This window comes from Alternaria ethzedia, assembly GCF_023757985.1.
Source record: "Alternaria ethzedia strain BMP 0044 chromosome Unknown scaffold_51, whole genome shotgun sequence".
Lineage (NCBI taxonomy): Eukaryota > Fungi > Ascomycota > Dothideomycetes > Pleosporales > Pleosporaceae > Alternaria > Alternaria ethzedia.
The window spans coordinates 126,399-154,393 of NW_026056244.1; the positions used below are offsets into that span (position 1 = coordinate 126,399).

General features: G+C 54.2%; 11 protein-coding genes across 11 annotated transcripts; 6 read left to right on the forward strand and 5 right to left on the reverse strand.

Moving 5' to 3' along the window:
• Nucleotides 1–59: 59 nt before the first annotated feature.
• Nucleotides 60–1,283, forward strand: J4E87_010577 (uncharacterized protein; the record flags this gene model as incomplete). Its single annotated transcript, XM_049382149.1, has 1 exon — nucleotides 60–1,283. The coding sequence occupies one exon, from the start codon at nucleotides 60–62 to the stop codon at nucleotides 1,281–1,283; it is 1,224 nt and encodes a 407-aa protein (XP_049228136.1).
• A 763-nt stretch (nucleotides 1,284–2,046) lies between these two features.
• On the forward strand, nucleotides 2,047–3,014 carry J4E87_010578 (uncharacterized protein; the record flags this gene model as incomplete). The annotated part of the gene is made up of 2 exons (XM_049382150.1): nucleotides 2,047–2,622; nucleotides 2,673–3,014. 2 exons carry the CDS (start codon nucleotides 2,047–2,049, stop codon nucleotides 3,012–3,014), a joined length of 918 nt encoding a protein of 305 aa, XP_049228137.1.
• A 962-nt stretch (nucleotides 3,015–3,976) lies between these two features.
• Nucleotides 3,977–5,673, reverse strand: J4E87_010579 (uncharacterized protein; the record flags this gene model as incomplete). Its single annotated transcript, XM_049382151.1, has 3 exons — nucleotides 3,977–4,327; nucleotides 4,379–5,150; nucleotides 5,204–5,673. The coding sequence occupies 3 exons, from the start codon at nucleotides 5,671–5,673 to the stop codon at nucleotides 3,977–3,979; spliced, it is 1,593 nt and encodes a 530-aa protein (XP_049228138.1).
• Nucleotides 5,674–6,532: 859 nt separating this feature from the next.
• On the forward strand, nucleotides 6,533–7,081 carry J4E87_010580 (uncharacterized protein; the record flags this gene model as incomplete). The annotated part of the gene is made up of 1 exon (XM_049382152.1): nucleotides 6,533–7,081. The coding sequence occupies one exon, from the start codon at nucleotides 6,533–6,535 to the stop codon at nucleotides 7,079–7,081; it is 549 nt and encodes a 182-aa protein (XP_049228139.1).
• Nucleotides 7,082–7,301: 220 nt separating this feature from the next.
• Nucleotides 7,302–8,469, reverse strand: J4E87_010581 (uncharacterized protein; the record flags this gene model as incomplete). The annotated part of the gene is made up of 2 exons (XM_049382153.1): nucleotides 7,302–8,122; nucleotides 8,175–8,469. The coding sequence occupies 2 exons, from the start codon at nucleotides 8,467–8,469 to the stop codon at nucleotides 7,302–7,304; spliced, it is 1,116 nt and encodes a 371-aa protein (XP_049228140.1).
• Nucleotides 8,470–12,172: 3,703 nt separating this feature from the next.
• J4E87_010582 (uncharacterized protein) lies at nucleotides 12,173–12,787 on the forward strand (the record flags this gene model as incomplete). Its single annotated transcript, XM_049382154.1, has 1 exon — nucleotides 12,173–12,787. One exon carries the CDS (start codon nucleotides 12,173–12,175, stop codon nucleotides 12,785–12,787), a length of 615 nt encoding a protein of 204 aa, XP_049228141.1.
• A 1,301-nt stretch (nucleotides 12,788–14,088) lies between these two features.
• Nucleotides 14,089–16,399, forward strand: J4E87_010583 (uncharacterized protein; the record flags this gene model as incomplete). The annotated part of the gene is made up of 2 exons (XM_049382155.1): nucleotides 14,089–14,995; nucleotides 15,066–16,399. 2 exons carry the CDS (start codon nucleotides 14,089–14,091, stop codon nucleotides 16,397–16,399), a joined length of 2,241 nt encoding a protein of 746 aa, XP_049228142.1.
• Nucleotides 16,400–18,433: 2,034 nt separating this feature from the next.
• Nucleotides 18,434–20,187, reverse strand: J4E87_010584 (uncharacterized protein; the record flags this gene model as incomplete). Its single annotated transcript, XM_049382156.1, has 5 exons — nucleotides 18,434–18,982; nucleotides 19,047–19,471; nucleotides 19,527–19,737; nucleotides 19,821–19,911; nucleotides 19,961–20,187. 5 exons carry the CDS (start codon nucleotides 20,185–20,187, stop codon nucleotides 18,434–18,436), a joined length of 1,503 nt encoding a protein of 500 aa, XP_049228143.1.
• Nucleotides 20,188–21,071: 884 nt separating this feature from the next.
• Nucleotides 21,072–22,019, reverse strand: J4E87_010585 (uncharacterized protein; the record flags this gene model as incomplete). Its single annotated transcript, XM_049382157.1, has 1 exon — nucleotides 21,072–22,019. The coding sequence occupies one exon, from the start codon at nucleotides 22,017–22,019 to the stop codon at nucleotides 21,072–21,074; it is 948 nt and encodes a 315-aa protein (XP_049228144.1).
• A 345-nt stretch (nucleotides 22,020–22,364) lies between these two features.
• J4E87_010586 (uncharacterized protein) lies at nucleotides 22,365–23,915 on the forward strand (the record flags this gene model as incomplete). Its single annotated transcript, XM_049382158.1, has 1 exon — nucleotides 22,365–23,915. One exon carries the CDS (start codon nucleotides 22,365–22,367, stop codon nucleotides 23,913–23,915), a length of 1,551 nt encoding a protein of 516 aa, XP_049228145.1.
• A 376-nt stretch (nucleotides 23,916–24,291) lies between these two features.
• Nucleotides 24,292–26,709, reverse strand: J4E87_010587 (uncharacterized protein; the record flags this gene model as incomplete). The annotated part of the gene is made up of 2 exons (XM_049382159.1): nucleotides 24,292–26,230; nucleotides 26,279–26,709. 2 exons carry the CDS (start codon nucleotides 26,707–26,709, stop codon nucleotides 24,292–24,294), a joined length of 2,370 nt encoding a protein of 789 aa, XP_049228146.1.
• Nucleotides 26,710–27,995: the final 1,286 nt, after the last annotated feature.

Here is a 27,995-nt window from a genome sequence, read left to right on the forward strand (position 1 = left end):
TCATTTGCGCTATCTATCCCGAGACTCCAAAGCCGCGAGCCATTGTGACTCTCACCACCATGTCCGCCCCATCCCCCCAACCCGACGACAGCCCTTCTTACGCCAAACTCAAGCGCGACCTTGGCGACGACGCCCCTCTCCTCAACTTCTTACCCTACAAGCGCGCCACTTTCGAGCCGCAGAACGAGATCGCCGAAGCAGCGCCCGAGCGACTCCTCTATGGCGACATGATGGAGAGCAAAGGCTCGCTCTGGATCTACTGGACCCTCAACTACCACAACAAGAAGAAGAGCCACCACGACTACCGGATGATAACCTTCCAGACCATCGAAGGCGCAAAAGGCCATGAGGCGGGCGTGCGTCCGGGTTCAGTCCAGAACGTCGCATTAGCTTCAGCGCCTTTCAAACATGCGAAAGACTACGATGCGGTCGCAGCTATCGCGAAGTACTTCTTTATCCGTAGAGGTATCGATATGCAACTGCAGTATCCGGTGTCGTCTGGCCCGTTCAAAGAGGCCCTTATGCGCGTGTGTCAGCATTACAAAGCCATATATAACGAGACGCAAGCCAACAAGGCAGCAAGCCGTCGTTCATCAGTCATGCCTACTGGAGGTCGCGATCAGAGTGTTGTTTCGCAATTCCAAGATCCACGAGAACCTTCGTATGCAGCTTCGTTAGCGCCATCAAGGCCGGTGTCGCGCGCGCCATCCCGTCCCAAGAGCATGCGCAATATGGACACTCGCAAGCGCCGGCACAGTTCGGGCTCAAATCTCGACCCGCGGCCTGAGACAGAAAAGCGCAGCGCTCCTCGCGAAGGATCTAGCAACTTTTCATCCTATTCCCGACCACCTTCCCCGTTCCTCGCGTCGGTTCAGCCTTCCCTTCACGAGCGCCCGGGAGATGAAGATGAAGAGATGCGAGACCTTTCCGTTAGTAACAACAACGAAGCAGATCAAGTACAACCAGCCGACGGCGCGCGCCCGGACGACATCGATCGCGAGACGATGATGGATCAATACATTGCGCTAAAAGCCCGGGAAGAAGATCTTGATAGTAGGATCAGCGACATGGAGACGGAGCGTGTACGTATTGCGGACCAAGTAGCGGGGCTACAAGCGGACATCAGCACGATCGAGAACCGAAAGGGCGACTTGAAAGAAGAGAAAGATCGCGTGCGAGCGGAGAAGAAGCAGCTGCAGATTCAGCTAGATAAAGATGAGCATCTGGACTTTGGGTTTGAAGCTGGACGGAGGATGGAAACTAAGCGTCAACGGCGGGAGTAGTCTCCGGAAGGCACGGACCTACCCCCGACGCACTGCTTGGAGGTGCTGATAATTGCATGTTTGATGGTTGGTTAGAGAAATGGCGGGGTTAGATCCTGCGTTCTTTTTGCATGACCTGGGAGGAGCAAGGGATGACTAGCTGCAGATGGACGTGGCCTGAGGAGGATACCTAGGTAGCTCAAGTTAACAGTAGAGGCGAATTGATCGTGTGTGCAGAAGTAGAACTGGTAACAGATGGACTCTCTACAACATCTCAATGCTTTGATTCAAATTAATTGGCAGTATGTCGATGGAAAGGGGGAGAAACTGAAGGAGCTGTGAATTGAGTTTCAGAAGTCCTGAATCAGCTAGTGGCCCCCGCAAGTTGGATGACGCATGACGTAATCAGTAAATGCGCCAACGGTAAAACTCTTGGCTCCCCAACGTAAATTCGCGTCGCGTTCTCGCGATGGAATACCACCTCAACCGCTTCCAGTGCGTACGAAGAATTTTAACCTGGGACCTATTGATACCTTGTGGCCCACGTGCGATTGCGTTCACGCCAACCACGTCACGCATGTTCGAGCATCTGTGAACGACCCACATCGCGCCAAGGGAAGAGCGGTCTGAACAACGATTGTGACGATTTCTATTTTGTACCTCCCAATATATCTCATAGTACTCGAAGCTTTGTTATCAAGACAACATTACACTCCAACCCTCTCACACGCTTCCCGTACTTATTCAGAGCCCGCACAGCCCTTTCCAACCCCACAAACAAATCATGGATTGTTCCGACGGCTTCTCATTCAATGATCTCAATTGGATGAGACAAAACGAGATACCAAATACTGTGAAGACAGCGCTACTATATGGCGAGATCCGTGGAACGGGAGAGAAAGCTGATGTTTGGATCTACTTGGACAAGGCCACGACGTCCCTCATCTGGCAGATCTACTACCCCGAGGGTAACGCCAAGCCTCAAGTCATCACCGTTGAAGAGGCTCTGGAGAAAGCGAAACCCTGTGCCTGGTTCAAGCTTGCCACAACCCCGGAGAAGCTGGAGGCCTTGGCCACATACTATTTCGCGAGAAAGAAGTTGACGAAGAGATACCAACCGAAACTCACGTTTGAACAAAACCGACTACTCAAAGCCATGCTTGGTAGTGAGGCTCCATCTAAGATCGTCAAATTACGAGTTCGTGTCCCCGAATATTTTGGTCGAGAACGATCACTAGAAGCCCTGGTTGAACCTCAACAACCTTCAGATGTCGTTCCAAGTCAAAGAGCCCGCTCAAAGTCAACGATATCAGTCCATCAACTACCCTCACCATGCAGCACTACCGATTACGACGCGAAGGTATGTTACGAAAGAATCAGCTGTAATGAACGTCATCTAACAGCATGCAGCGCGATGATGACTTACGAAGATTGAGTGGTGCTACATTGATCGAACCACTCGACCCAATGGACCCAATCGATCGAATCGACCGCTACTTTGATCTCGAAGACCGAATGGAGACCGCCTGCACCAACATAAAGCGCCATAACAGCCGGATAGAGGACCTGAAGCGGAAGAGGTCGGAGATTGAGAAAGAAATCAATATGGAGGCGGAAGCTGTAGAGTTACTCATCGCTGAGAGACATCAAGCCAAGGTCGCGAAGGACCGACTTTGGAATGTGTTGTCGAGGGAAGAGGCCTACGAGCTGGGTCGCCTCGACACCGCAAGAAAGATTGCCAGACTCGATTGAGCTCAAAGCCGATTCATGGCCTGATGTCGACGTACTGCCATCTTCTGGAACGAACGATATGAATGGAAGTGGATGCATCACTTTACGAGTAGTCACACAAGCCAGCCTACGACGACGAGTCGCCAGATAGGAACTACAATCCTCTGCGATTGATACCCAGGCGCGAAGAACATCGCCATTCCGGTCACCAGTCCTCTCAGCTTCTACTTCGGGATTTCGTCTATTCGCGCAAACCTCGTCGCGTGGGTATCATTTGGGTTGCGGACGTCGTGGCTGGCACGTCGCTACATAACATCGCAGTACTACTGGACGGCAGCCAAACGATCACATTGCGCACTCATGCGAGTTACGGGAAGCAACGCGTATAAAACTACTTGACCACATATCTATCCTCGTCATTACACACTACTACCCTCGCTGCCGAAACGAAAGCCTGCACCGACCGGCAGCGCGAAACTTGCTCCACGACGAGGACCAACGATCGAATAGGCCGGAGCATCGCGCTATCAACAAATTCTTCCTTAGAGGTCATTGAGGAGTCACAATACCCATATACTCCTGATGATTGACAAGCATCGAATGACGAAATGCGAAGTCGCGGATTAAGCACGCAGATGGGCTGCCTGGCAATACTCGGCGACGCGAAGCCAAGATCTGTGCTTCAGACACCAAGCAGACCTACTAGTCCAGACCTTTGGAAGCCTGATGTCAGGAGCTGGAGGAGGAGTTTGAATATGGAACGCGAGCGTTGTGGCGCTGTAGTTTGGACGCATGAATGATGTAGGACAGTTTTGGAATACACTACCGTGTGGAATACAATACGATAGATACGAGATTACAGCAACTTCTAGAGTCTTCGTAGTCTGCAAACGTCATACTGGTCGTACTGCTACTGGCGCGGCTACCGCGGTACCAAGAGAGTCCCTGTCCAAGCCATTAACGCCGTACTAGCAAAGCGTACACTAGTCTTCCTCGCTGCTGTCGGTCTCAGACTTTGCACCCTTCTTCCCCCACTTCGACGCTCTCATCATCATCTCGCCTCCAAGAACGAAGATAGCGCGCTCCTTCGAGGTGAGTGACGACTGAAGATGCTTCATCTCGACTCTAATGCGCCGGTTCTCTTCTTTCAGCTCCTGGTCCTCCACCTGCATGTCGGCTAGCTGAGTCTCAAGAGCTTTGATCTCATTCCGCACGTCCTTCTGCTTTTCCTTGTTGATCATGATGTTTTCCTTGCACCTGCTCTTCTTGTCGAGGGCTTCGCGATAGGCGTCAGCGAAGTCAATGGACGACTGAGAGTTGGGGCTCTTCTCGACCTGGTAGCTTGTCAGTATATAACGTATTCTAGATGATCAGGTGAAACTTACGAGTGCCTCTGTAGACTCCCGGCGTGTTGACGGGGTACGCGAAGTGTCCATGGCGTCGCTGCTGTCTGCCTCAACGGGGTCCGAGTGGATGAGGAAACCTTGGCCTGTGTTGACCATTGCTGAGGACGAGGGTTGTACTGCAACCGCTGAAGGAGTCGATCGCGGTGGCGGTGTGCTCGTAGTCACTCGCTTCCTGGGTAGGTCCGGGGTCATGGTGCGAGCCCTCTTGAGAGAATCGCCTTCGGGGATAAACAAGCTCGGTTCTTTCGGTACTGCGGGAATCATAGAGGCCACAGGAGCGCGCTGTGGGGTAGGTTGAGGAGTGCGTCTAGCCTTGGCCAGTTTGACGGGGGGGCTGACTACTGCAGGCTGGCCGTTCACCTTCACCACCGAGCCCGCTCTTGATCCAGAATGAGAGACCGAACGCCTGGCACCGTCCACGTTCTGAGCGGACGAAACGCGCGTCCTCACCACCGAGCGATCTCCTTCTGGCCTAGACTGAGAGACAGAGGGCTTGGTACTGTACGCGTTCTGTGCAGCAGAGGCGCGTGACTTCTCCTTCTCAATGTTCGCGGCCACCTTTACAGCGTACTCTCCAGCCGTCTTGCATGCCGCAGTCAGCCAAGTGGTGAAGTAACCATTGACTATCCATGGCACTGGTGTATTAACGCCCTTGAAGATGAAGTAGTACTTGATCACTACGCGGAGCTGGTCCAAATCCATAGTGCCCGCTTTCTTGAGGCACTTGAACGCATTTGCCTCAAGAACAAGTCTGAAGAGGTCAGTACGTGTTCTACATTAGCTCATAAAGCAGGAATGACTTACCTCACCGCTTCCTCCGCGCTTATGCCTCCTCGGAGCTTGCCGAGACGGTCGAAGATGTTGAAGCGTTGCTCGGGTGAGCGGCCAGCGGCGTGGTCGTTCTGCAGCAGAATCCACACCTGGCAATCTTTATCCTTCCCATCCTTGATGGTGCCGAAGAGCATACGAAATGGCATCATATTTGGACGCTCGTTCTTATGGTCAACGAAGGCGACAAGCCGGACCTTGGCGACAGGGAGATGATGGAGAAATGGGACACGGGCTTGGGTTTCGGCAAGGGCCGTATCGGCCGCACCTACTTGGTTTTCCATGGCCCTTGGAACCAATGCCGAGATTGAAGCAGGTGCTTTCGGTGTAAGGTAGCTGAGTCGGTTGTCGCGTCGCGTTTTGTGTTGATCGCGGCGTTTGCATTGTATGGATGGGGTTAGCGTGGCTCTAGCGCGCTTTCGATGGAGAAGGTGTAGCCTAGCCATGAGGTACCCGGGAGGTATTCGCTGTATTTAATTTAAGCTTTTGTTTCCGTAGACGACATTGAGTAGCTCCTGGGTACAGTGCATGCTGGTGCAATTCTGCGAACATACTCTATCAGTACCTGAGTACCTGGGAGCTTTCCATGACCACACACGCCGTTGAGTATGTCGCAGTCAGCGCCTCAGCGGTATGAGGTCTTCGACTTAGGTGTATGGCGGTTCATCTGCTACGGGATCTTCAAGCCTGATCTGTGCGTCGATTGTACCACTAGCGTTAAGTCGGCTCTGATTTTGCATTTGCTCTCGACTTCCCAGATCTCAAAGTTCAACAATAGTACTGTATCGCCTATCAATGACAACTGCAAAGGAGATTCAAGCGACACTGCCCTTACGATGGCAACGCTGCATCAACAGACTGAACGCCACGCTAGTGCGCCGCGGCTTGTTCGCAGTCATAGAGGAAGTGCTCTCTCCTGCTACACCCACATTCGACCAGGCAATTCTACAGGGACGCAAAGCTTTGAAAGCCTCACTCGGGGACCGAAAGCAGAGTGATGGTATAACAGTTCCCGTGTGGGCGTACATACTCCTCGATAGCAATGGAAGTGAGCCATCGATCGTGTTTCGCGACGAGGTGCAGCTTCACTCGAATGGCGCGGAAACGGCTCAGGTATACCCACGATCTGCGTCGTCCTTATTGCGAAAAGCGAATCATCTCAAATCGCCTTTCTGTCTCCTACATCAAGAAAAAGATGAAGGTGTCAAGGATGGGCGCGGTATGCTATGCGCAGTCATCGCCTACTACGCGCTGATAGCTGGGTTGAGCGACTGCGCTATCCGATGGCGTCGGTTTGACGCCTGTATGATTGCCGCCCTGGACTACATCAACATTACCCTGAAATGGATGAGCGAAATACAGCATGAGCCGACGCCCAGCACAGCGACAGCCATGAGACCTTCACTCATCGTGAGACTCCCCATAGGACGAGAGGCTCTTGCAAAGATAATAGGACTTTCCCATGGCTTCGAAGTTTCAGACAGCGAGGACGAAGAGGATATCATGCTTCCCGATGAAGACATCCAAGAGCAGCCAGATATCCCAAACACCACGCACCAACCCGCAGTCCACGTTATAGAAGAGGTACCAGACACCATCGACAGCGTCTTTGGAGACGACGTGGCCGGCGTCGCAGAAGAAGTCGACAGCGTCATCGGGGATGCCAACGACAGTATCATTGTGGCAAATAGCAGATCCCAAGTACACGGAAACGAGCAAGCATGCTATCCCTCGTTAACGATCAGGAAGCGCAAGCTGGAGGATATTACGGCAGGAAGCGATGGCGACGGGGTCGAGGAGATGGATGGGCACGGTTGGCGGCAAGCTTCTTGGGGCCGATCGCGAAGAAGGTAGGGTGATTGAACTTGAGCCATCGATAGGGTGATACTGTTTGGAAGGTCACATTGTACAGTAGAGTGTTGTGGTATCGTCACTTCGAAATTGGGATGGCAGCGGCGAAGGCCGGTTATTACGTTTCCCGCCCGAGGTTTCGCCGACAGCTGGAGCTAATCCTTCCACAAGCTAGCGCAATCTGAGGAATTTCCACAATTCTGCACGCATCCTCCATCGATAACTAAAGCTCACTCCTCTCACCAGACGTCTCTCTACGCCCTTTCTCACTCCCCTCCAGGGCCGCCACCGCCTCATTACTCGCTCTCAGGTGCTCAAACTTCGGTGCATCTTCTCCCAATCCCCATGCAAACACACCACCAAGCCCCTTATCCTTCATGATGATCTGCATCTTGCGCTTAATAGCCTCAGGCGTATCCCAAGTCCAGAACAAGTTCTCATCAGCATCCCAGTAGTACTGTCCACCACCCACCTCGTCATAAACACCGTTCTCCATCGCACGTTCATATGATGCGGAAAGTTCTTCGGGAACGGCGTCGTGCCATGAGAATGCACCGGCTTTACCTAGATCAGCGCCTGTAACAGGGTCTTCCATGAGTTCTGTCGCGCAACCGATGGGGTTGACACTGCATGTCGAATTCCCCGCGGTCTTGTACCATTTGATGTAGAATGCCAGTCCCAAGTTGGCCTTCTCGGGCGGTACGCCGGCGTCGAGGTATGCATCGATGGCTTCGAGCGAGTTCTGGATCCCAGTGTGATGCTTTGTTACGTTGTCGCGACGGTTGAACATGTCGTATGTCATGATGTTGAGGTAGTCGACTGACTCCATGATGGCGGGGATGGTGGAAGGGGTGAAAGCTAGCATGTCGCGTGGTAGACCAGGGACGGCTGCTGAGATGGTCTTTTCAGGCCCTACTGCCGAGCGGATTTCTGCTAGAAGCTTGGGGTAAGCAACTATCTCCCAAGCTTTATTGGAGTTGAGATGGCCGGGTGTTTTGTAGTCTTCGCCGTTGCCGCCTGGGTATTCCCAATCCATGTCGATGCCTGTTCTGGTTAGCAAATACCTCTAACGTGGAGACCGTAGGGTGCAACGCACCGTCAGCACCGGTCGCGTCGAGCATAGCTTTGACGTTGCTAGCGAACAGCTTCCGGCTTTCTTCTGTTCTAGCGGCTGTCGAGAAGCCATCGGTGTCACCCCATCCGCCAATCGCAACTTGAATGATGGTTCCATCAGCAAATTTGGGGCGAACTTCTTCAATGGTAGTAAAGAGCGGCCATTCATCTTGCTCTGGATTGTTGAACGTGTCAGAACGCATAAAGGCAAGGGCTACATCAGTAATGTTCGACACCAAACTTTGCTCCGGCACCACGTCGTGTTGCCTAAAAGACATTAGTAATGTTGGCTCACGTAGGAGTTGCGGGCTGTGACTTTACCCTGTTAGGTACATGATGTACTTTAGCCTCGTCGTAGTGGCCGCTGCAGCAGCGCACGTCCAGGCTAGACAAAGCCAGAGCCAGTTATGTGTAGCCATGTCTCGCGACTCGTTCGAAGGACAAGACCTCACGAGCTCTTCAGGATGGCACTAAGACGTGTCCAGGCGTGGTGTTGTAGTACTAGTGCCCAGTGGCGTCCACGGGTCCCAGGTGCCACTGGTGTCCCGATGATGCCCCGCAGTGTACTAGGACAGTCGGGGGCTAGCGTCCTTGAGCGACAGTCGTAGGCTGAGCGGCCTGTCTCATCTTGAAAGCCTTGCGAAATCACAGCGGAAACCGTACAGCTGCCATGAAAAGAGCTACCTACCTAGGTAGTCAGTAAAAACTTCATGCATCGTGCTGAGCGACATCTACTTGTAATGGCTCGCCCCGCTCACACTGGACTGTGGCTTGAGAAATCGGGCGCGATTGGTAGAAAGTAGCCAAGAGCTTCGGCCTTCCGATTGGAGTGTCATCTGCGCATTCCATCTTCAGCCTGGTCGGTCAGGCTAAAGAGACCTGCGACCTCTCAGCCTACATTCTTGCCACAGCATCCCGAGGTCTCCCCCATCTTCGCATGAGCGCACATTCATGCAATCGTTGTCAGGACCGCAGCCATGTCATCGCACCCCACGTCCAGCTCCCCGCCGCCCTACGACGCCCTATCCTTGTCCTTCGGAGAGATACGCGTCCTCGAGGTCGCTGCCGCAAGTGGCGATGAGATTCTCGAGTGTACCCTGAAACGCATCTCGCTCCATAATCATCCCGTGCCATGCTACGAGACGATATCATATTGCTGGGGACCTCATCGGGACCCGTCCACTATAAAGCTCAATGGGCATCTGGTAGAGGTGCCGGCAAGTTCGGAGGCCGCTATTAGGCGCATGCGACTCAGCGACCGACCGCGAGTACTTTGGATTGATGCCATATGTATCGATCAGTCATCGACGACAGAACGCAGTGCACAAGTAGCTTTCATGGCGACCGTGTATAGCACTGCGCAGCACAATCTCGTTTACCTCGGCGAAGATGACGACGACATGGCTGAGAGAGCCACGAAGGCTCTCGGGGACGTTATGGATGACATGCGCGCCGCGACTGCAGACTTCACCCTAGTGTGGGAAACCATATTAGGGGAATCGGGTGACGCTTTATGTTCAAATGAACCTTTCAGCGCAAGTGTTGACTTTGAAAGTCTTGAAGCTCTTTTCAATCACCACTGGTTCAGGTAAGACTGCACGCCGAATATGCTACGTCTAGCTAAGATTAGTGATAATAGACGTCTGTGGGTGCTCCAAGAAGTGGTCCTTGCATCATCCAATACCTGTCATTGGGGCAGTACTACTTTCGATTTTCTCGACACAGTACGAGCTGCAACATGGCTCGTGTACAAATATCGATACATCCCTGATAGTCTTTGCAATTGCGTTGGCTTGCGCTGTGCCGACGAGATGTTCGAGATCCTCTACCCCGACCGTCGTTTTGCTTCGAGGCGCAGATATCTAGGCAATATGTTTGTGACCATTCGACTATTCCAAAGGGCCGAGCCGAAAGACAGCATCTTTGCAATTTTGGGCTTACTGGACAACGACACGTCTCTAGAAAGCAGTCAAGCGGCATTACTTGAGGTTGACTATGCAAAATCGCTTTCTAGCGTATTGCGAGATGCTACACGGTTCTCTCTGTGTGAAAGAGGCTATCTACACGCTTTTGGGCTGATCAATCACCACTTCGATGTGTTAGCTGATTGCCAATCTTTTTCGACATGGGCCATTCGCGCAGATCTGCAACAAGAAACTTGGGACGTCCTGTTTCTACCTAATCATTTTAATGCTAGTGACGGTCTCGAGGCGCCATCTTTGCTCGATGACGTTTCTCTTGGCAAAGAAGTGCTGCTTCTCCAAGGAATAGCGGTCGATGAAGTGTATCAAACGACCGCCTCGTGCCTAAGCAGTACCTTGGATAAACACGAAGAGTTTCACAAGTGGCTGGTTTCAGTCAAGGACCTAGTCATGAGCCATTGCAACATCGCGGGTCAGGAAGAGCTCTATCTAGCCATGGCTTTGACTATTGTGGCTGGCGACGCCTGGGAGGAAGGACGCGAACAGTGGAGTGAACTGCAGGTACTTCTAGATTATCTTAAGAGCTTGGCCTCGAACGAAAATCATGGTGCCTCAGATGGCTTTGGGATCGAAACAAGCGTTGACTTAGGAAAGATGAAGTCGATACACGACACGCTAAAGATAGATTATTGTATGGACCGCCGTTTCTTCGTTACCAGGGCCGGGCGCGTAGGTATAGGACCTCGCTGCATGCAACCCGAAGATGCCGTTGTAGTCCTAAGAGGAGGAGAAAAGCCTTTCATCCTGCGGAAAAAAAGCGACGGTTATTGGCTGCTTGGTGAGGCCTATGTGCATGACAATATGCACGGCGAGGCGGTGCAGAGCCACAAAGCTCGAGGTGGATCAGAGGAGGTATTCCACATACGTTGAAGAAGAAATCTTTCGGCAAGAAGAATCTGGCTAGAGTGCAGCTCTGGTGAGATGGAGTGACGGAGTGTGCGAATAGCCCTGCTTCTTCTGGAGCCACGCGGTCTCTATGACACAAGCTTAATGCGATGCCAAACCAAAAGCTTTGAGCTCAGAGCGCGGAGCTACACCGAGAGAGGGAATCAGGTGTCTAAGTCTTGGTCGAAGCAGTGCGGAGGAAGGAAGTTGGATCACAACCACCGTCACCGAACATCCACCCCCCTCACGAGACGACCATCCAGGCTTGAGCGCGGAAGACAAGAGAAGACCTTCCATGACGCTTCTCCCTCCGAGATCCGATCCGAGTCCTGAAAAAAGAGAGCGTAAACATTCAACAGCGGGGATGCCCCAGTGCTTACCACCCAAGTACGAAATACGCCGGTACGATGCCGGGCTTTCAAGATTTCGCATTGACGATAATCTCGAAACGTTTTCCCAAGTACTACAGCAACACTGCCAGCAGCTGCTGGAACCCACCTTTACGAGCGAAAGTAACATCGTCGTGCGATCTTCCATCGTATTCGATCGGAGGCGACCACATGTGTCTCTCAATGCGACTGTCTACACCGTTAGTTTCCAAGGGCATATCCTCGGCATGAATGTTTTCTGGAGACGACATTGCTGTGTCTATTTTGAGCGCATGCCGGCCGAGGCCGCCACCAATCAGAAATCGACAAGGGGCTGCGCCTTCCCTCTTTCGGCTACCTGCCAAGGGCTTCGGCCCTATGCCGTGGCAATTATGCGTCATTTCCGCCCAAAACCTTCTAGGCGGTCATGGGAGGGGGCGCGCCACAGCCGGTGCTTGCCATTGCGCAGGGTCACAAAACTGGGGATACGATAATTACCCGACTGGATGAAGTCATAGCGTTGCGCTTTGGTCGTCGGCGCCGAGTGTGGACACCCTTCAGCCTCGTTGAGGACAGGCATGATGTACGACAAGGGGAGAAAATACGAGATTGCATTTGGATATAAGAGAGATGGGATGCTGCTCTCTCTAAGCCATCATCCAAACATCAACTCATCAACTCTACACTAATACTTAATCAACACAACTACCACTTCCACACCAACACCACCACCTCAAACCATCAACATGAAGTTCACCACCGCCGCCGTCGTCGCCTCCATGGCCGCCATCTCCTCCGCCCTTCCCCAGGCGTCCGTCTTCCCTCGCCCCGAGGCCGGCGACATCTTCCGCCTGATGTCCCTGCGCTCTGCCACCCCCATCCAGTACGGCAACGTCCAGGCCGCCAACGGCAGCCTCCTCATCAACACCCCCTCCGAGAACAACAAGACCTGCGCCGTCAACGGCGACCGCGAGAACGTCACTAACGGCATCAACTACGCCTCCTTCTCGCTCGACGAGGAGACCGGCAGCGTCTACATCTACACCTTCAACCCCCCTCTCCAGCTCTACGTCGACCGCAGCGGCATGGGCCAGGGCAACGTCCGCTACTCCACTGGTGTCCAGCCCATTGGCAAGAACCAGGAGCGCGGCCCCTTCAAGATCAACGACGACGGTGACCTTGTTTTCGCTGCTGGTGGTCTGTCTGGCGACATTGGCTTCCAGGCTTGCCCTGGTGCTGTTGGCGGTGGCTGGAAGATCTGGCTCTCCGGTACTGAGAAGCCTGCTGGCTCTGAGGGATGCACTCCCTTCACTATGAAGGCGCTCAAGGAGGAGACTACCTACAAGTGCCTCTACGCTTAGATGCTAAACTGGTAGATGCTGAGCTGGTGGAGATCGTTCGATATTGTACATATTATCATCGCATTTGAGCGTTTGCATAGCTTCTTGTTTATAGACCTGATGGAATCGGAAATGATAATGTTCATCTACACAACGCGTTGCTCCTGCTGTACATCGTGACCTTTACTTAGAAGCTTCATGTGGTGAGGCATGCTGGGAGGGTGGCTCGGCGCAACGCACGGCCGGACTCCATAACTTTATTACAGACGGAGCGCTTCTCGGAGTCTCTAAGATTGCACCAGCATGGATGTCAACAACGGCAGGCAATGGAAGCTTTCGCGAGCACATGAGCCTGCAAAGTAGCTGCCGGCTTTGGTGAGATGTATCGATCTACACTGTAAAATCAAGTCCCTCTCATCCAAGGATGCCCAAGCAACTCCTTCGCAGTCCACCGATCCTCCGGCCTCCACTGCAACATGCACCTCACAAACCGCAGAAACTGCTCTTTCTTCTCCCCATCCAGATTATCTTCCGACGCCTCTAGTGTCAAGCCTCGCGATATGTCTATCTCGGCTATCCAATTCCCATCACCATCGAAGAACTCTTTGCTCCGCGCTTCTCTCTTCAGCAGATCCATCGGTGGCGGGCCGAGTATCGCGACTACTTCCGCGAGATGGGAAAGGCGTGAAGATGAAAGGGATCTAAAGCAAGGGTCTGGGTGATGTATGAACAGCGTGGAAGTATGGCCGTGAGTGAACCCTTGTTTGTCTGCGAAATTCGGGTACTTGCACTGACATGAAGGAAGCCGTATCTGCGCAAAGCTCCTTCTAACTCCACGCCTGATCTACTTACATTCCTCGTTGGATTGTCATTCAATGTTCTTCTTCGTAACGTCGGTTTCCTGTTTTTTTTTCTCATGACGAAATTGTGCTGCGAAGTATGAGTATGGGGGTCGTTACGTTGTGTGAAGGGTTGTTGAGATGCGTGATTACAGCGTCAAGACCCTGATCCGGAAGATTTAGGTGTTCTCGACATCAGTATAGTACCCTGATACTCAAAGCAGGCGGTCGACGTGTAAGGAATGAGGTGAGGATGATCTATTGAGTGGCAGAGAGGGGGGTTGTAAAGACGGGTTCTGCACTGCCATAGTACTGAGGGGAGACGTTTCCTCCTTCTTCATCTCAGTAGCCAACACTGAACTCCTATCTTTTATACCCTACAGCACAACAGGATAGGAAACGACGAGACATCGTGTCACATCACCCTACCACTTCTCTCGTCACAAGCACTGCACTCACTCGTGAGTCAGTGAGCGAGCAACCATGCCCCGACGCAACACCTCCAAGTTCCGAGCCGCCGCAGAAGAAGACTTCGCATTCCCCGCCACACCATCCGCATCTTCGCCCGGTCTACCCAGCACCAACACCACCAACTACACCTACACTCCCTCCCCATGGCCATCTCCATCCTCCTCTTCAACCTCCATCCCCACCCCCTCCCATTTCCACGACGCCCCCGAAACCCCCACATCCTCACCACCCCCACCCTTCCCTAGCACCACCAAACCCTCCAACACCTCCGCGTCCAAAGGAAAGCAACTAGCACCAGCTTCTCCACCAACGCCGTCCCGCCTCCCCAGAACAGTCAACATCAACGTCAAGCCCACTCCGAACACAAGCCCCAGCACAAGCCAGAGCAACCTCCTCTCTTCCCGCATCGCGTCCTACGAAGCACGCACCGCGTCTGCGCGCTCACCCACGCGCGGTGCGGCAAAGGGGCGGAGCACGTCTGTGGATCCGACGTTGATGGGGTTTGGCAAGTATTATGATGCTGCTACGAAGAAGTTTTGCGTTGGGGATGATGAGGGCGGTGCTGAGCCGATGGAAGAAGAGAGTGAGGATCTGGGGGAGAGGCGGGGACGCAGTCAGACTATGATACGTAATACGGTAGAAGAAGAGGAGGACGATGCTGTGTTGTCGAGGATACCATCTGTGGCTTGGCCTCCGGGTGTATTTCCTCCGAGTTCCGAAGCGGGCAATCGACGTGATGCAAGGCTTTGGGATGGGCAGAAGGAGAGTATCGTTGCAGTCAGTCCCTCTGTCGCGCCATCTGATTCCTGGCTCGCGGCGCCCGATGCCGGGCAGGAAGAGGAGGCGAGAGAGTATTGGGATGGCGTGTTAGCCCATGTGAACGAGGCGGGTGATGATGCGCTTCGGGAGAAGAAGCAAGGTACGTCTTATCGCATCCCTCCTCCATGTATACTTCCAGTGTGACGATACTGACGAACGCCATCTCACAGTCCTGGGCTACCCCTCCGACAACATGGACTACCACCGCAGCAAGATGCCCGCCCGCAACGAACACAGCGAGCCAACCGAGTTCTCGGAGCGGAAAGCCAACAGAGACAAAGTCATGCAGGTTTTTATCAACAGCGTGTACCCCAAGCACAAAGTCGAAGGCGGATTCTTCGACAACACCGAGGTCTTGAACGAGGATCGCAGGAAGCGGGCAATCTGTATCGACGACCCAGATGTCGATGCATCTCCGCCGCCCACAGATGACCACTGCGAGTACGTTACGTTGCCGCTGCACGAGCGACTGAGGAACAAGCTGCCTTCGCCAAGCATCTTCACGTCCTGGACGTACCGGTCAAAGTACCACGAGCTTCGAGCTGTTGAGATGGCTAGTATGAGCCAAGATCTGCCGCTCAAAGACGACTCGCTCAAAGCAAGAGGCATGCACTACGACAACAACAGAGCGGTGCTCGAGGCGGCGCTGGAGGAAGACAGGATCTTGAGGAAAGAGCCACATGTCGTCGATGCGCTCAGGTGCCACTACGGCCACAACCTCAAGGCACCGGGAAACATGTCGTGTGGAACGCATCATCCGCGAATGATATCCGATGTCGACACGATGCAGTACTTGCTCCTCGGGCAGCAGGAGCTGAGACGCGATATCGAGCGCCTCGAGTGCGTGAGGCGTGCTGTAGGCACCTCCATCTCGACGGTGCGTTCACTGCCGACCCGGTACCGGGGGCAAGCCAGCGGAAAGGTCTTGGAAAGAAAGACGCTAGAAGACGAACTTAACGACCTCGCGAAAAAGGCATTGATGGTGGACGACGACATGTCCGATGTGCCCGTGGATGAGCCGCTTCCAGTCCAACCTGAGCAGTACCGCACCTCAACCAGCCTCGATACCATTGTGGAGAGTCCGCCCAGAGCCCGTAGCTTGAGCATTGGGACGGCACTCTATGTGACTGAAGAGTCTACCCCTTTCGTCGAGCAGCCGAGGCCGCGTCAACACGTTACGTCGAGATCATCCTCAGTATACAGCGGCGGTGCTGCAAAGACGAAGAGAAGTGTTTCCATCCCACCCGCTCTGCCTAGGCAATCAGAGAACAGCGACGCCGGAGGTGTTCAGCCCCGGGAAAAGGATCGTGCTTCTCATAGGATTATGCAGAGCATCCGATCATTCCACAACCGCAGTCGGTCACGTCATGCGTCATCATCCGGTAACGAGTCGAGTCGTACCGGAAGACGCGAAGAACGTGGGAGAAGGGAGGGTGTTGTCACCAGTCCGACTCGGCACGACGAGGAGAGATATCCCAAACGCCAGAACATTGTGCAGCAGTGAGTGATGGACTTGTTCCACTACCTGGCCGCTCTCATCTCGGCAGACTTTTTGGAAGACTCTTTCAGTGGTTTTTGTACTGCGTTGACATCCGGAAGGCAGAATGGCAGTCGATTCGATGAATGGCGCACACATGTAGTGGCAGTTCTGACGGATCTTCAAGTTGAAATGAGGATGGCGCAGTCAATGGCGCATGGCTCCGTCGTTGGCGGAGCAGTTGTTGTCAAACATGGGTTGGAGCTTGACCGTACTCGACGTCCCTTTCAGTAGACTTCCGTCATGGTCAGAGGGCGATTATGGTCAATTCAGCCTTAGTCTGCGCCCATCTGTTAGTATCTAATCCTCTGAATCCGACCACAAACATACAAATCACATCTTGCCAATATCCTGTTGCCTGTCTTTGTGCGAAAGCCTCCGACTTGAGGACCGAAGTTGGTCCTAACCCAGGATGTCATCGCTTTGATGTGAGAGGTATTGGCCATATTCATGGCGTCGTCACTTGGTAGCGAGGGAACCAAGACACCAAGCCCAGATGAAGCCATGCAGGTACGTAGTATCAGCACGTCTTGTGATGCTGACAAGCAGCCCCAACCCAGACGACTCTGTCAACCACAGGATGCCGACCATAGTAAGCGCATCGATCCACCGAATGCGTGTGGTAGATACATCCACAAACAGGAAACTTCTCGACTACTCGAATACACATACTGTGGGGCTGGTGTTCGGACCGATGATGGTGTCGTCTTGAAACAAGTTCGCGCAAGGTACGTGGAAGGGAATGAAAAGACACATGAGTGTTCCAAGATATCGAAATGACGGCATATAAAGGGAGTTGTTGACCCTCTGGACAGGTCGCAACATCCGCGACGAGCCTGCTCTGTAGACACCGTCTCGAAGCCCGGGACTAGTGGGATACGATCCTTGCCTGGTGTGAAGCATAACGGCTGTTCTTCCTCTGACGCGCTTAGCGGCCATGTCAAAAGAAGCTGATCAGCGTCGTCAAATCATCGAAGATAGTTGCGAGAAACAGTCTCATTGGTGCCGTGACACTCTTCCACCGGCCGCAGACACCCGCATACGAGCAAGGAGGAAGACGGCGGACACGAAGCCACAGAGCAAAGCCTCGTAGTTGACGTCCAGGTATATTTCTTGGCTACCGAATGACAGTCCAGGGACGGCTGCTATCATCCTGGTGATGTCTCACCGGCGCACATAGCTTCGCGGTCACAGGACGGCTGGGGCTTGTGGTTCGTCCGGAGGGAGCAGAGCTGAGATTAGAAGACCAGAAGGCAGCAACGGATGTGCGCTACCGGCGGCATCCGTGCTGTGAGCACGGGCTGACAGCGATGCTTCTCTCGTTACCACAGGAAAGTGCCGATGCTAACTCAGACATTCCAGTGCCCAAAGTGCGCGGCGTGCGGATGCATGCGGCGTAGTGGCAAGAAGGATTCGTACGTCTCTCGATTAGCATCCTTGTGGATGAGCAACAAGCTTCGTGGTGTCGTGTGTGTGCAGGGGGTCACGATGTCAGACGCGACGGAAGTGGCATGAAGCACTGACCACCCGACGTCAGCCCTAAGTTCTCTTACTAAGCGAAGAACTACCTTGGTAACTCCAACACTTCCGAGGTCATCCATCACATTGTTCTTCATCTATAATCCTGAGATGCCGTGTCTACCTCCGCCGCGTCATCAGTTGCTAGAAGCTTCTGGAGGATGCAGCTGGGAAGCAGTTAGTAATGGAGGAAGCAGCGATGCCCTCCTCTCCGCGTTTTGTAGTCGCCAGGAGGGCTAGAAACTGGCATTACTATCCACGGTATATCTAGTAAAAGAGTTGTCAACAATAGCATTGATGTAGTCGGTACGGGGACTTATAGAGCAAACCTTGCCTGCTGATCTGCGAAGTATGTACGTACGTTCAACTATTGCTTTTGCGACTAAATACTCGAGAAGCGGATAAATTACAGAAACATCTATTCGTAAATTCGTAAACCCCATCCTGTCATCTCAGACCAGCTGCTCTTCCTCCCCCAGCCAACTAGTAAACATGCCGCCACCCCCTCTCAACACCAGTATGCTCACTCCACCCCTCCGCCTCATCCAACCTCCTATTCAAACTCTTCGCCCTCATCTTAACCAGCGTAGCACTCACAACACAAGCCGCACACCCAAAAAGAATCAACCCCCCACCCAACCGATAAAACGGCTCCTGACTCGTCGGAAAGAAGTACGGACTAAACCAATGGCTCGTCTGACTAATGCAATTCGCAATCGCAATAAGCGCCGCCTTCTTGCTCCTAGGCGCGGGGACAAGAGTCGTCTCCCAGCTCAATTGCAGGTTGAGGCCGGAGTAGGTGCCGCTGATGAGCAGGATGAGGCCGACGTAGCGGGCGCCGATGTTGAGGGTGCCGATGAGGGCGGCGCAGCCGACTGCGGACATGACGATGGGGAGCACGATGTGGTAGTAGGATTCTTGGAAGCGGCCGGATGTGTATGCCATTACGCAGGCGAAGGCATAGGCGATGGCGTAGGGGGGAGCTTGGACGAGGTAGGTGGTTAGTTCGTCGAAGTGGAATGTCTTCATGATCTGTTTTCTTGGAGTTAGCGCGCGGGGAATAAGTAGCACAGTGGTGCTGGACATGGGGACGTACCGATGGCAGGAAGTCCTTGAAGCTTTGCGCTGTTACGAGGGCGAAGTGCATGAGGCAGAAGTACCAGGTAAATGGATCTGCGGCTGCAGCCTTGACACCATCCCATGTGCCGCCGATGCCCTCGTCATGGCCGCCGTTGGACACTTGAACGCGGTACATGGCCATTTCGCTCTCTTCCGGGGTCAGCCATTTGGTGTTGTGCGGCCACGATGGAAGCAGGAAGTAGGCACCAGCGGCCACAAGAATAGATGCAGCACCTTCGATGATGAAGAACCATTGCCATGCGTGGAGTCCGAGAACTTCGTCCATGTTTGTCAAGATGCCGGCAGCCAAGAACCCAGACAAGATATTCGACATGGTATTTCCGGCATGCCAGATAGCCATGCGCATGGGATTCTCTTCCTTGGTGTACCATGACGATGTCACTGTTGCCCGTCAGTTCCAGCTCGTTAAATGCGAGTCTAATGCACGGGAACATACTCAGCGTGATACCGGGGAAGAAAGGCGCCTCAGACAAGCCGATGAAGAAGCGACACACGGCGAAGCCAGCTCCACTAGTCATTGCTGGCATACAAATGGTGGCGGTACTCCATGCCATCATCATGGATGGTAAAAGCCATCTTGGGTCCGCCTTTGCAAGCCACAGGTTACCGGGAAGTTGGCCAACAAGATAGCCGACGTAGAAGGTTGACTATAGGTAGAGGTACAAAGTTAGCGTAAGTCCTCAAAGTCATCATGTGTAGGGGTAAGCTTGGGGTGATGGGAAGAACATACTATACCCGTATTCCAGATGGTGTCGCTCATGTGCAAGTCCTTCTGTAGCCCAGCCAGGCGTGCGTTCGACACATTGATGCGGTCGAGGTAGCTAGGTTTGATAAGCACAACGATGAAAGCGTACGCTTCGAAAATCTTACTTCATGAGAAACATCAGAGTGATGCATGGCATCAGTCTCCAGTCAAGCCTTTTGACAAGTCTCTTGTTCAACGCATCCATTTGTTCCTGGCTCAAATCTCTCAATGTTTCGAAGCGAGCCTGAATCTGCTGCGGTGTGATGGGTCCAGATTCTGGAGCTACCTCCTTGAACTCAGCACCTGCCATCTTCTCGTCGATGCTCGTCATCTTCTCGTCGGTGTTCGTCATGTTGCTGTGTTGAGTGCGTCGATGACCGAGCTGTGAATGGATGATGCATCATCACGACACCAACCTCGTCGTTATATAGATAATTTGCCATTTGAAAAGCCTTTGCACGATTGGCCGCGGGCTATCTCACGGATTCAGTTGCCAAAGGCGTCTAGCAAGCATACCAAGGGTCTAGAGAGGAGGCTAAGAATGCGAGCAGGCCTGGGGAATGCGGGGCCCCAGGAAACGGCGAACCATGGCAGTGGATATGCGCCACTGTCAGTCCCCGTTTGGCAACTAAGGCTGGTTCCAAGAAGCTAGAGCGAGGGGACGCCGGTACGCGAAGGATCTCGGAGCGTTGTTGACACGCCATTCCTCGAAGCGAGCCCTTCCAAGGTTCCTTCCCGCGGGTAAGTCGAAGCCGCATGCGTTGCCGCGGGATGTGTAGCCCATGCCGTCCCGCGGCTGGACTGTAGACTGCGATTTTCGTGAGGTCGCCCTCGCATGACATTGCCGCGGGAGATTGCAGAGCAGAAGATGCGCCGTTGACCACGTGCGATGAACGACGTTGTACCAGCCCGTCGGTTGTCGGATCAGATAAGGCGCCCAAACTGCCCCACCTTAGCACGTCGGATGGTGCACAGTCAGGATTACTTTGATCTACCATCACAATACAACACAGCGCAGATATGTACTCTCTTGAAAGCCATTAGAGCTATGCAGCATAGCGCGTCTATACACAGTTGATTGATTATAATGTCACATGTAGTCTTCGGCTAGGGTTCAGTGGCACGCGGTTTGATAGAGACGATGGCAGTAATAGTAATTTATCGTAATACTTGACGACATGGAGTCAAGCCAAATTCATGAGGATATCAATCAACGCCACTAAAAACACCCGATCTCTATAACGATGACGGAGTCATAAGAGCTGCGAGCTTCTCATATACAGTGAAAACTATGCCGCCACTGAAGACCAATCGACCCAGTCGCATGGTGCTGCCACTCCAGAAACCGCGTACACCAGCATGTTGCATGACGCTCCAAAAGGCCTCCATTGTACTCGCGCCTTGTGCACTCTGTGCGCGCGTCTTGATAGTATCGAATGGCTGTGTGGCATAGACAGTAACGGTGCCGGCTATGGCGCCCAGACCAAACGTGACGAAGCTGTTCTGTGGCAAGTTCTTCTGGCGCGCGACGTCCTTCAAGACGTTGTAGGAGCCCATACGGACGGCAGAGGTGGCTGACTGCTTCATGGTGGTGGAGACGAGCCCACGATACAGGCCAGGCAGGCCGTGAGTGTGGAGGATCATCTGTGTGGCGTGGAGGCCCCCGCGATAGCGCGCGGCACTGGTGCTCTTCGCGTTGTCGATCAGGGCCGTCTTGACGCGCTCCGTGGGCGTGACAGCGACGATGCTCTCGACGCTGCCGGCTAGCATTCCGGCCAGCACGCCGCGCGCGGGAGACAGTACGCCATGCTCGTCGGCGAGGCGGTTCCGGATCGAGTCGAAGGAGAGGAAGCGCACGCCGGCTTTGAAAGCGGTGCCCACTATCAGCGTGGAGCAGCCCGTGTAGATGGCGCCGACGCCATGGGTGCGGGCGACGTGAGCGACCACGGCGAAGGGGTTCTTGGAGCCACCGCTGCCGGCCTGCAGTTGGGCACGCGTCTTGGCAAACTCGAAGGGATAGGTCGCTGTGGCCTCGACGCCGCCCGCGACGGCACCAGATAGCAGCGAGACTAGGGCGGTTGGGGTCTGTTTCTTCGTGGCTGTGAGAGCACGTGACTTGGCGGGTGCGGGCGCGGGCGACAGGGTGCCGACGTCGACGCTGGGGGGTGCAAGTGTTGCGCTCATGGTGTGCGATGCCGGCCCCGAACAGCCATGTTGCTATCTATACCTTCACACTCCCGTCACTGTTCCCGTTGCCACTCCCGTCATCACGGCACCGCGGTACTGATGGCTACCCGTCTGAACGGGCCGGACACGCAAACGGGCGGCCGAGTCATGCACATCAAGCCGTGGGAGGAACGTAAGTCATGGCAAAGGCGAGTGCAGCGACGCAGGACGTGTGAGATCAAGTGCAGTGCGGAGCGGCCCACGTGCGCCTGCGTTTCTAACAACCTTGGGAGAGACTAGAGGCGGGGCCTCCGCAGAGCCTATCACGCAACGTTGTAGTAGCATGGTAAGTCATGAACCAATATGCCGCTGCGGGAGACCGACCCCAATTTCGAAAGTGAACTCTTCGAACAAGTCAAAGCAGCCTTCAACGAAAAGTACGGGTGTTTACAATACTGGCTCCCACTACCACTCATCCTCATCAATGAACAGACGGAGCCGTCATTAGCATGCCATGAACCCGCAGAGGAAACCCTCGCCATCAGCGCCCACGTATCAGCACGCATCCATGCCCTTTACTCGCAAAGCGCCGCCGCATATGCGTTAGTCAAGAACCCGCCCACCAGCATCGCCCTTAACATCGAAATCGAGACACAAAAGTACGACACAGACGACCTAGAATATCTCGTATGCTACCACCACAGACACCACTCGCGCCGCCTACAGCTGCACAACCCGGAAAAACTACCCGATCTACCCTTCATGAGCAGCCTATCCATCAGATCAAGTTGCGGTTCCGACGCCGACACCGCGAGAGACATACGCCCTCTATCTCCCCTCGGACCACTGCAATGCCTCGTTCACCTGCCAGCAGTGCAAGAATGGACCGCCCGCTGGTTATGGGAAAGACCCATGCCTTCCGCCCTTTCGAGCAAGGTGATGCGCGAGCACTGGACCTGGCCGTGGGAAGGTCCCTTACGAGACGCTCGTCACGAGTTCGGCGCTGCCATCATAGACCAGGAGAAGCACCTCTGCGGCAAGAGGATCCCCGCCAGCCTGACCAGAGCCGCACTGCATTTCTGGCCGTTCTTCTCACTCCCTAAACACGATCAGTCGATAGCCCGGCCCAACCTGATCCACCCCGCAGACAAAGACCCAGTGTCCATCGGCCTGCGCAACCTCGGTACACAACTAAGCATATTCGACATCCGCGCCATGGTGACTCCCGACCTCTTCCCCATTCCCGACGCACCAACCCCGCAGCAATGGTCACAAATGCGGCGCTTCAGACTCGAATTCCATCCCTTGCGTCCAGACGGGCGGTGGTACTTCATCGGTCCCCGAGGCGAGGATCCTCACGACTCTGAACATGGCGGGTACAAGATCTCAGACACCGAACATTACCCCCGCGAGATCGACCCAAATGAGTGCGGAGACCTCCGTACGCAGTATGACTACGAAGTCACTGATGGGCCCGAATACGATGTAGACATGTTCCGCGTCCAGCCCTGTAGAGAGCGCATCGAGCCGCTGCTTGCGGCGTTTACAAAGACGCTGACTCGCGACAATATGCCGGATCTTGAGGACGCGGAGATGTTTACGCACTTGTGGTGGCGTCCTGGAGACGAGAGAGAAGTGGAGGAGTATGGTCTAAGGATGAAGAAGGGGCATAGATGGGGTGTCAAGTTCATTACCGGGCGTGGTGGTAAAGAGCGGACTGACGGCGATGTTGCTGCTGCGACACAAATTCAGCCGGTTGTGGAGTGGCAGGTTGGCGACTGGAGACCCAGCGAGAAGGTCATGAGTTTGTTCGAAAGACTGGGACAGCAGGAATGGCGCGATCTCGAGTGGACTAGGTATAGAGATACGGCGGGGCGCGATCTGCTGGGCAACAGTCAGTCTTCACCTATATAGTCGGGCACACATAATAACGAATAATCTCTACATCCGGATCGACTTCAGCTAGGAATTGGGGCAGGACTTGAGAAGACCTCTCAGTATGTCACCACATCTCCAACAACACTAGCAAACGCGAACATGTGAAGAAGTGGGGTATCTAGCATTCCTTCCTCACACTACGAAGAGTAAAGAAAAAGAAGAACACACGACCTGTGCATACATGCAAACAAGAACACAGCCGTAAGAAAAATGCCAGCGAAAAAGACGCGTGGCTGATAAAACACTCGATCCAGTCGTGACTGTCGTAATCCTCCGCAAATCAAATACAACATCCCATCCCATCCCTTCCCTGCTCCCTTTCATCTTTGTACAATCTCTCATATCCACCCGTCTATCTCCTCCTCCTCTTCGCACTCCCGCCCCCACCTCCCGTTCCCCTCCTCGTCTCATCCTCCACCTCCTCCACCGTCGCCGCAGGACTAGTACTATTACTACTCCCCCCACTCGCCGTACTCTCAATCTTGCCCACGCCATTCACATTCCCATTCCCATTCGTACCCGTCGCATCATCCACACCGAGCAACCCAGGGTCCTCGCCCCCAATCCCATTCGCTTCATCCGCAAAATCAAAGCCAGCATCGCCGTTCGCGGGATCAACATCAAACGGCGTACTGGCATCGAATGTGAAATCAGGTAGACCACCACCGTTGGTATTGGTGTTGATGCCGTTAATCCCGTTTACGGTAGCTTTTTGATCCGGGGGATTTGCGTCTGCGGTGAAGAAATCGTCGTCGTTGACGAAGTGGCCCATATTTAGGTCGAACCCGCCGGGTTCGCCTAGGCCGCCGTCGTCGCCGGCTGCACCGCCGAAGTACCCGTCGTTACCTTCGCCGAGTCCAGAGATCTGGCCGGTGGGGGAAAGCGGCAGGATACGCTCGTGGATGTGTTGGATCTTGCTGTTCTGCTGGTCGGACAACTTTTGTAGCATTTCTAGTTGTTGCTGCGTCGCTTGGTACTGCGCTAGGTCGCCCAGCAAGCGGTCCATTTCAGGCGGATGCGGGTTGGTAAGCGCGTTGTTTGTGTTTTGGGCAGACGTGTTGTTTACGATCTGGGAGAGGACGTCGTTGCGTTGTTGTGGCGTGAGAGGGACGTGGCCGTCTTGGGTTTGGTAATTTGATAAAGCGGCGGCGTAGTCGAAGTCTGAAGGTGGGGGTTGCGAAGTGCCGGAGTGGTTGGTTGCTGTGGCGTTGGCGTTTTGGATGGCCGACATGATGGCGGAGTTGTCGGCTAGTGGGTTTAGGTTGGAGGCGGGGTCGGGTTTGACTTGGGAGGGGGTTATGCTGTCTCTGGCTTGTTGGGAAAATGGTGACGACTGGGACTGCTGGCGATTCATCGATACTGAGGGCCTGAACACTGATTGTCGACTGCCAGGCCGTGTGATGGGACTGGCGAGTGGCCGGGCTGTTGGGCTCATGGTGGTGGCGCGGCCTGTCGTCGTTGGAGCGAGGTAGTCCTGGTTCGGCGCTGGCGCTGGTAGAATGGCAAGCGGTTTCTTGTTCCTCTGCAATTGCGGTGACTTTTGCGCTTCTTGCATGGGATAGTCGTCGACGTCCACGACATTGCCGTGGTGTTGTTGTCGTGCCGCGGGGAACATGTCTGCCAGATTCATATTCGCATTGCCCTCTAGACTCCTATTATAGAAGGTGGCGAGGAATGTCAAAATAGCATTGATAGAGTTCTCGTGGCGGTCGTGCAGCGCTTGGAACGATGTCGCTCGAGAATAAAGCTCCTCATTCTGGCGTTTGATCTGGGTAAGGACATTGGAGATGAGCTTTTGCTGTTGCTGGAGTTCCCTGACTTCGACCCGCAGGCTGTTGTATTCGGATCGCGGGATCATGGCCATCTGCTCGTTCCCTCTGACGGCTACTTCCTCAACATAGCCTCCGCCCCCTGTATCTTGAATGTACTTGCGGTCTTCGTCGCTATCGCCCTTGTTTTCTTCATCCCGTTTCCGCTTCGGTCCGGTAACAGGATTCTTCGGCTTCTGGATCAGCCATAACAGCTCTTGTCGACCGCGCTTGAAGTACTTGTTGTAGTACTCGCTAGGTGCTTTCGCTTTTGTCTCGCTGGCTTTCATCGAATTGTCCGAGAGTCCGACCTTCTTGTGGAAGCCGTACATGTTCAGTTGCCGTACGAAGGACGCGTAGTTGTTGTGCTTGAAAAGCTCGGGGATCAGGGTCCTCGCAAATTCGTCCTCGTCAAGCACGATGAAGGAGTTGCCGTCGTCCGACCAGCGAATGAGGTTTTCGTTCTTGTTGTTATCGAGGAAACTGTCAACGTCAGTCAGTGTCCCGGGTGCAGTCTACAGAATCACTCACCTGCTCAACTTCTGCACAAACGGCGGGATCTGTTTCCGCTTCGCCTGTGCATCCTTCTTGGCAATAGCCGCCTTCTGCTCCAGCTCCTCATCGTCATCCACCGTCTCCCACTGTTGCGTCGGACTGGCAAATCCATCCCATTGATTCCGCCGTGGCGCAGGTGCAAGTTGCTGGTTTGTGTTTCGCCGTACCAATTGCCCCGCCATTTCCGCGCCGTCGTTGTATCCATCGAGCGACACGACGCGGCTGTGGCCTCCACCCATGCTCTGGCCGTTGTAGTCGTATAGCGGTGGGTCGGTGAAGTTCATGTCTGCGCCAGCCGTGGGGTCGTTCCAGTTCATGTATGAGTCGGTCGCGGGGATGTCGTGCTGGTACGCCTGAGTGGGTGCCTGTGGTGAAGCACCCGGCGCGCGCCGCTTGCGGTTCGACATGAGTGCTCGCGCGCCTCGTGTGGCTGGAGCGAGGAAGATGTTTGATGGGTGCGTCTGCTGTGTGTATCCGGTGATCCCGCCGGCCTGAAAGATTCTTCGCGGGTCCTCGAGCGCGGCTATCAGCCTTGTCAATTCCGTGCAGATGCGAAGCCGTGGAAGTGCGAACAGACACTCCAAGTCAATGATGGAGTTTAATCGTAGGCCCTAGATCGCGCAATTCCGTCACGATTATGTAGCGGCGCAGTCCAGATTGTTGTCTTGTTGTCGCAGTTTTACTACACCACCGGGTGATTGTTCGAAACAGTTCGTTGACTCGCACAAAGAATCGGGGGTGTTCCAGCAAAGGGCGCAAATACAAACGCCTGGAAGGCGATTCTGGAAGGCAGCGGCGTCGTGATCAGGAAGGGCGCCGCGAGGCAGACATTCGGCGGAGCAAGATGAGTCGGGTCGTTTAAGTTTTGGTGGAGAAATCCGGGGTACCGGCGACCAATGGGTGGGCAGGCAGGCGATGGCGCTGTCGAAGGGTATGCGCAACGTGTTCAGATGCGGCGGAAGCCTGGAGGCGGGCGGTTGGATGGTGTGCAAGGCAGCGTCGGCACTGTCGCGTACGAACGCTCACGATGAGATCAGTAGACTTCACCGCACCGCCAGCGTCATTCGCTTAGCCTCGCGCTAGCATGACTCGCGACATCGTCTGGGTCCTGTCAGTAGTAGTAATGCTAACGTCCACTTTTCAACGCGACTTACAGCATCCTATTCATATGCACTTGCATCTCTCAACACCAGTCTGGCAACGACATAAGGGCGTCAAAACTCTGTCATCCCGCCCCCCAGCCACGTCGACCCATGACAGCCGGCATGATTTGCATTCGGCCCGTTTGAGGTGGAACGATGGCATTTCGCCTGCAATTCCCATGCTTTACTACAGATTTCCCATATTATTCTCCGATCAACAGCGCCACTCATCGAGATCCATCCTGCCGCCGGTGGTCTATCATGCCAGGGGCTCAAACGCTGAATGGTTCTGGCTTCTGTACACTTGCTCTACAGTATTCAACCACGGCTCGGATTCCTACCTAGGAATTCTTGAGAGCAGATGCCTCATACATCATCCGATCGACAGTGCATCTTGTCGGGATCTAGGGCAGTGCAAGCAGTTGACCGTCGCAGCTCACACCTGAATGAGATGGCCATTACCTCCCTCCTCCGCCCCCACCCGCCCAAGCTTACGACATCCAACAAGAGACCTTCATCCCCCCCTCCCCTTACCCAACCGTGCCTAGACC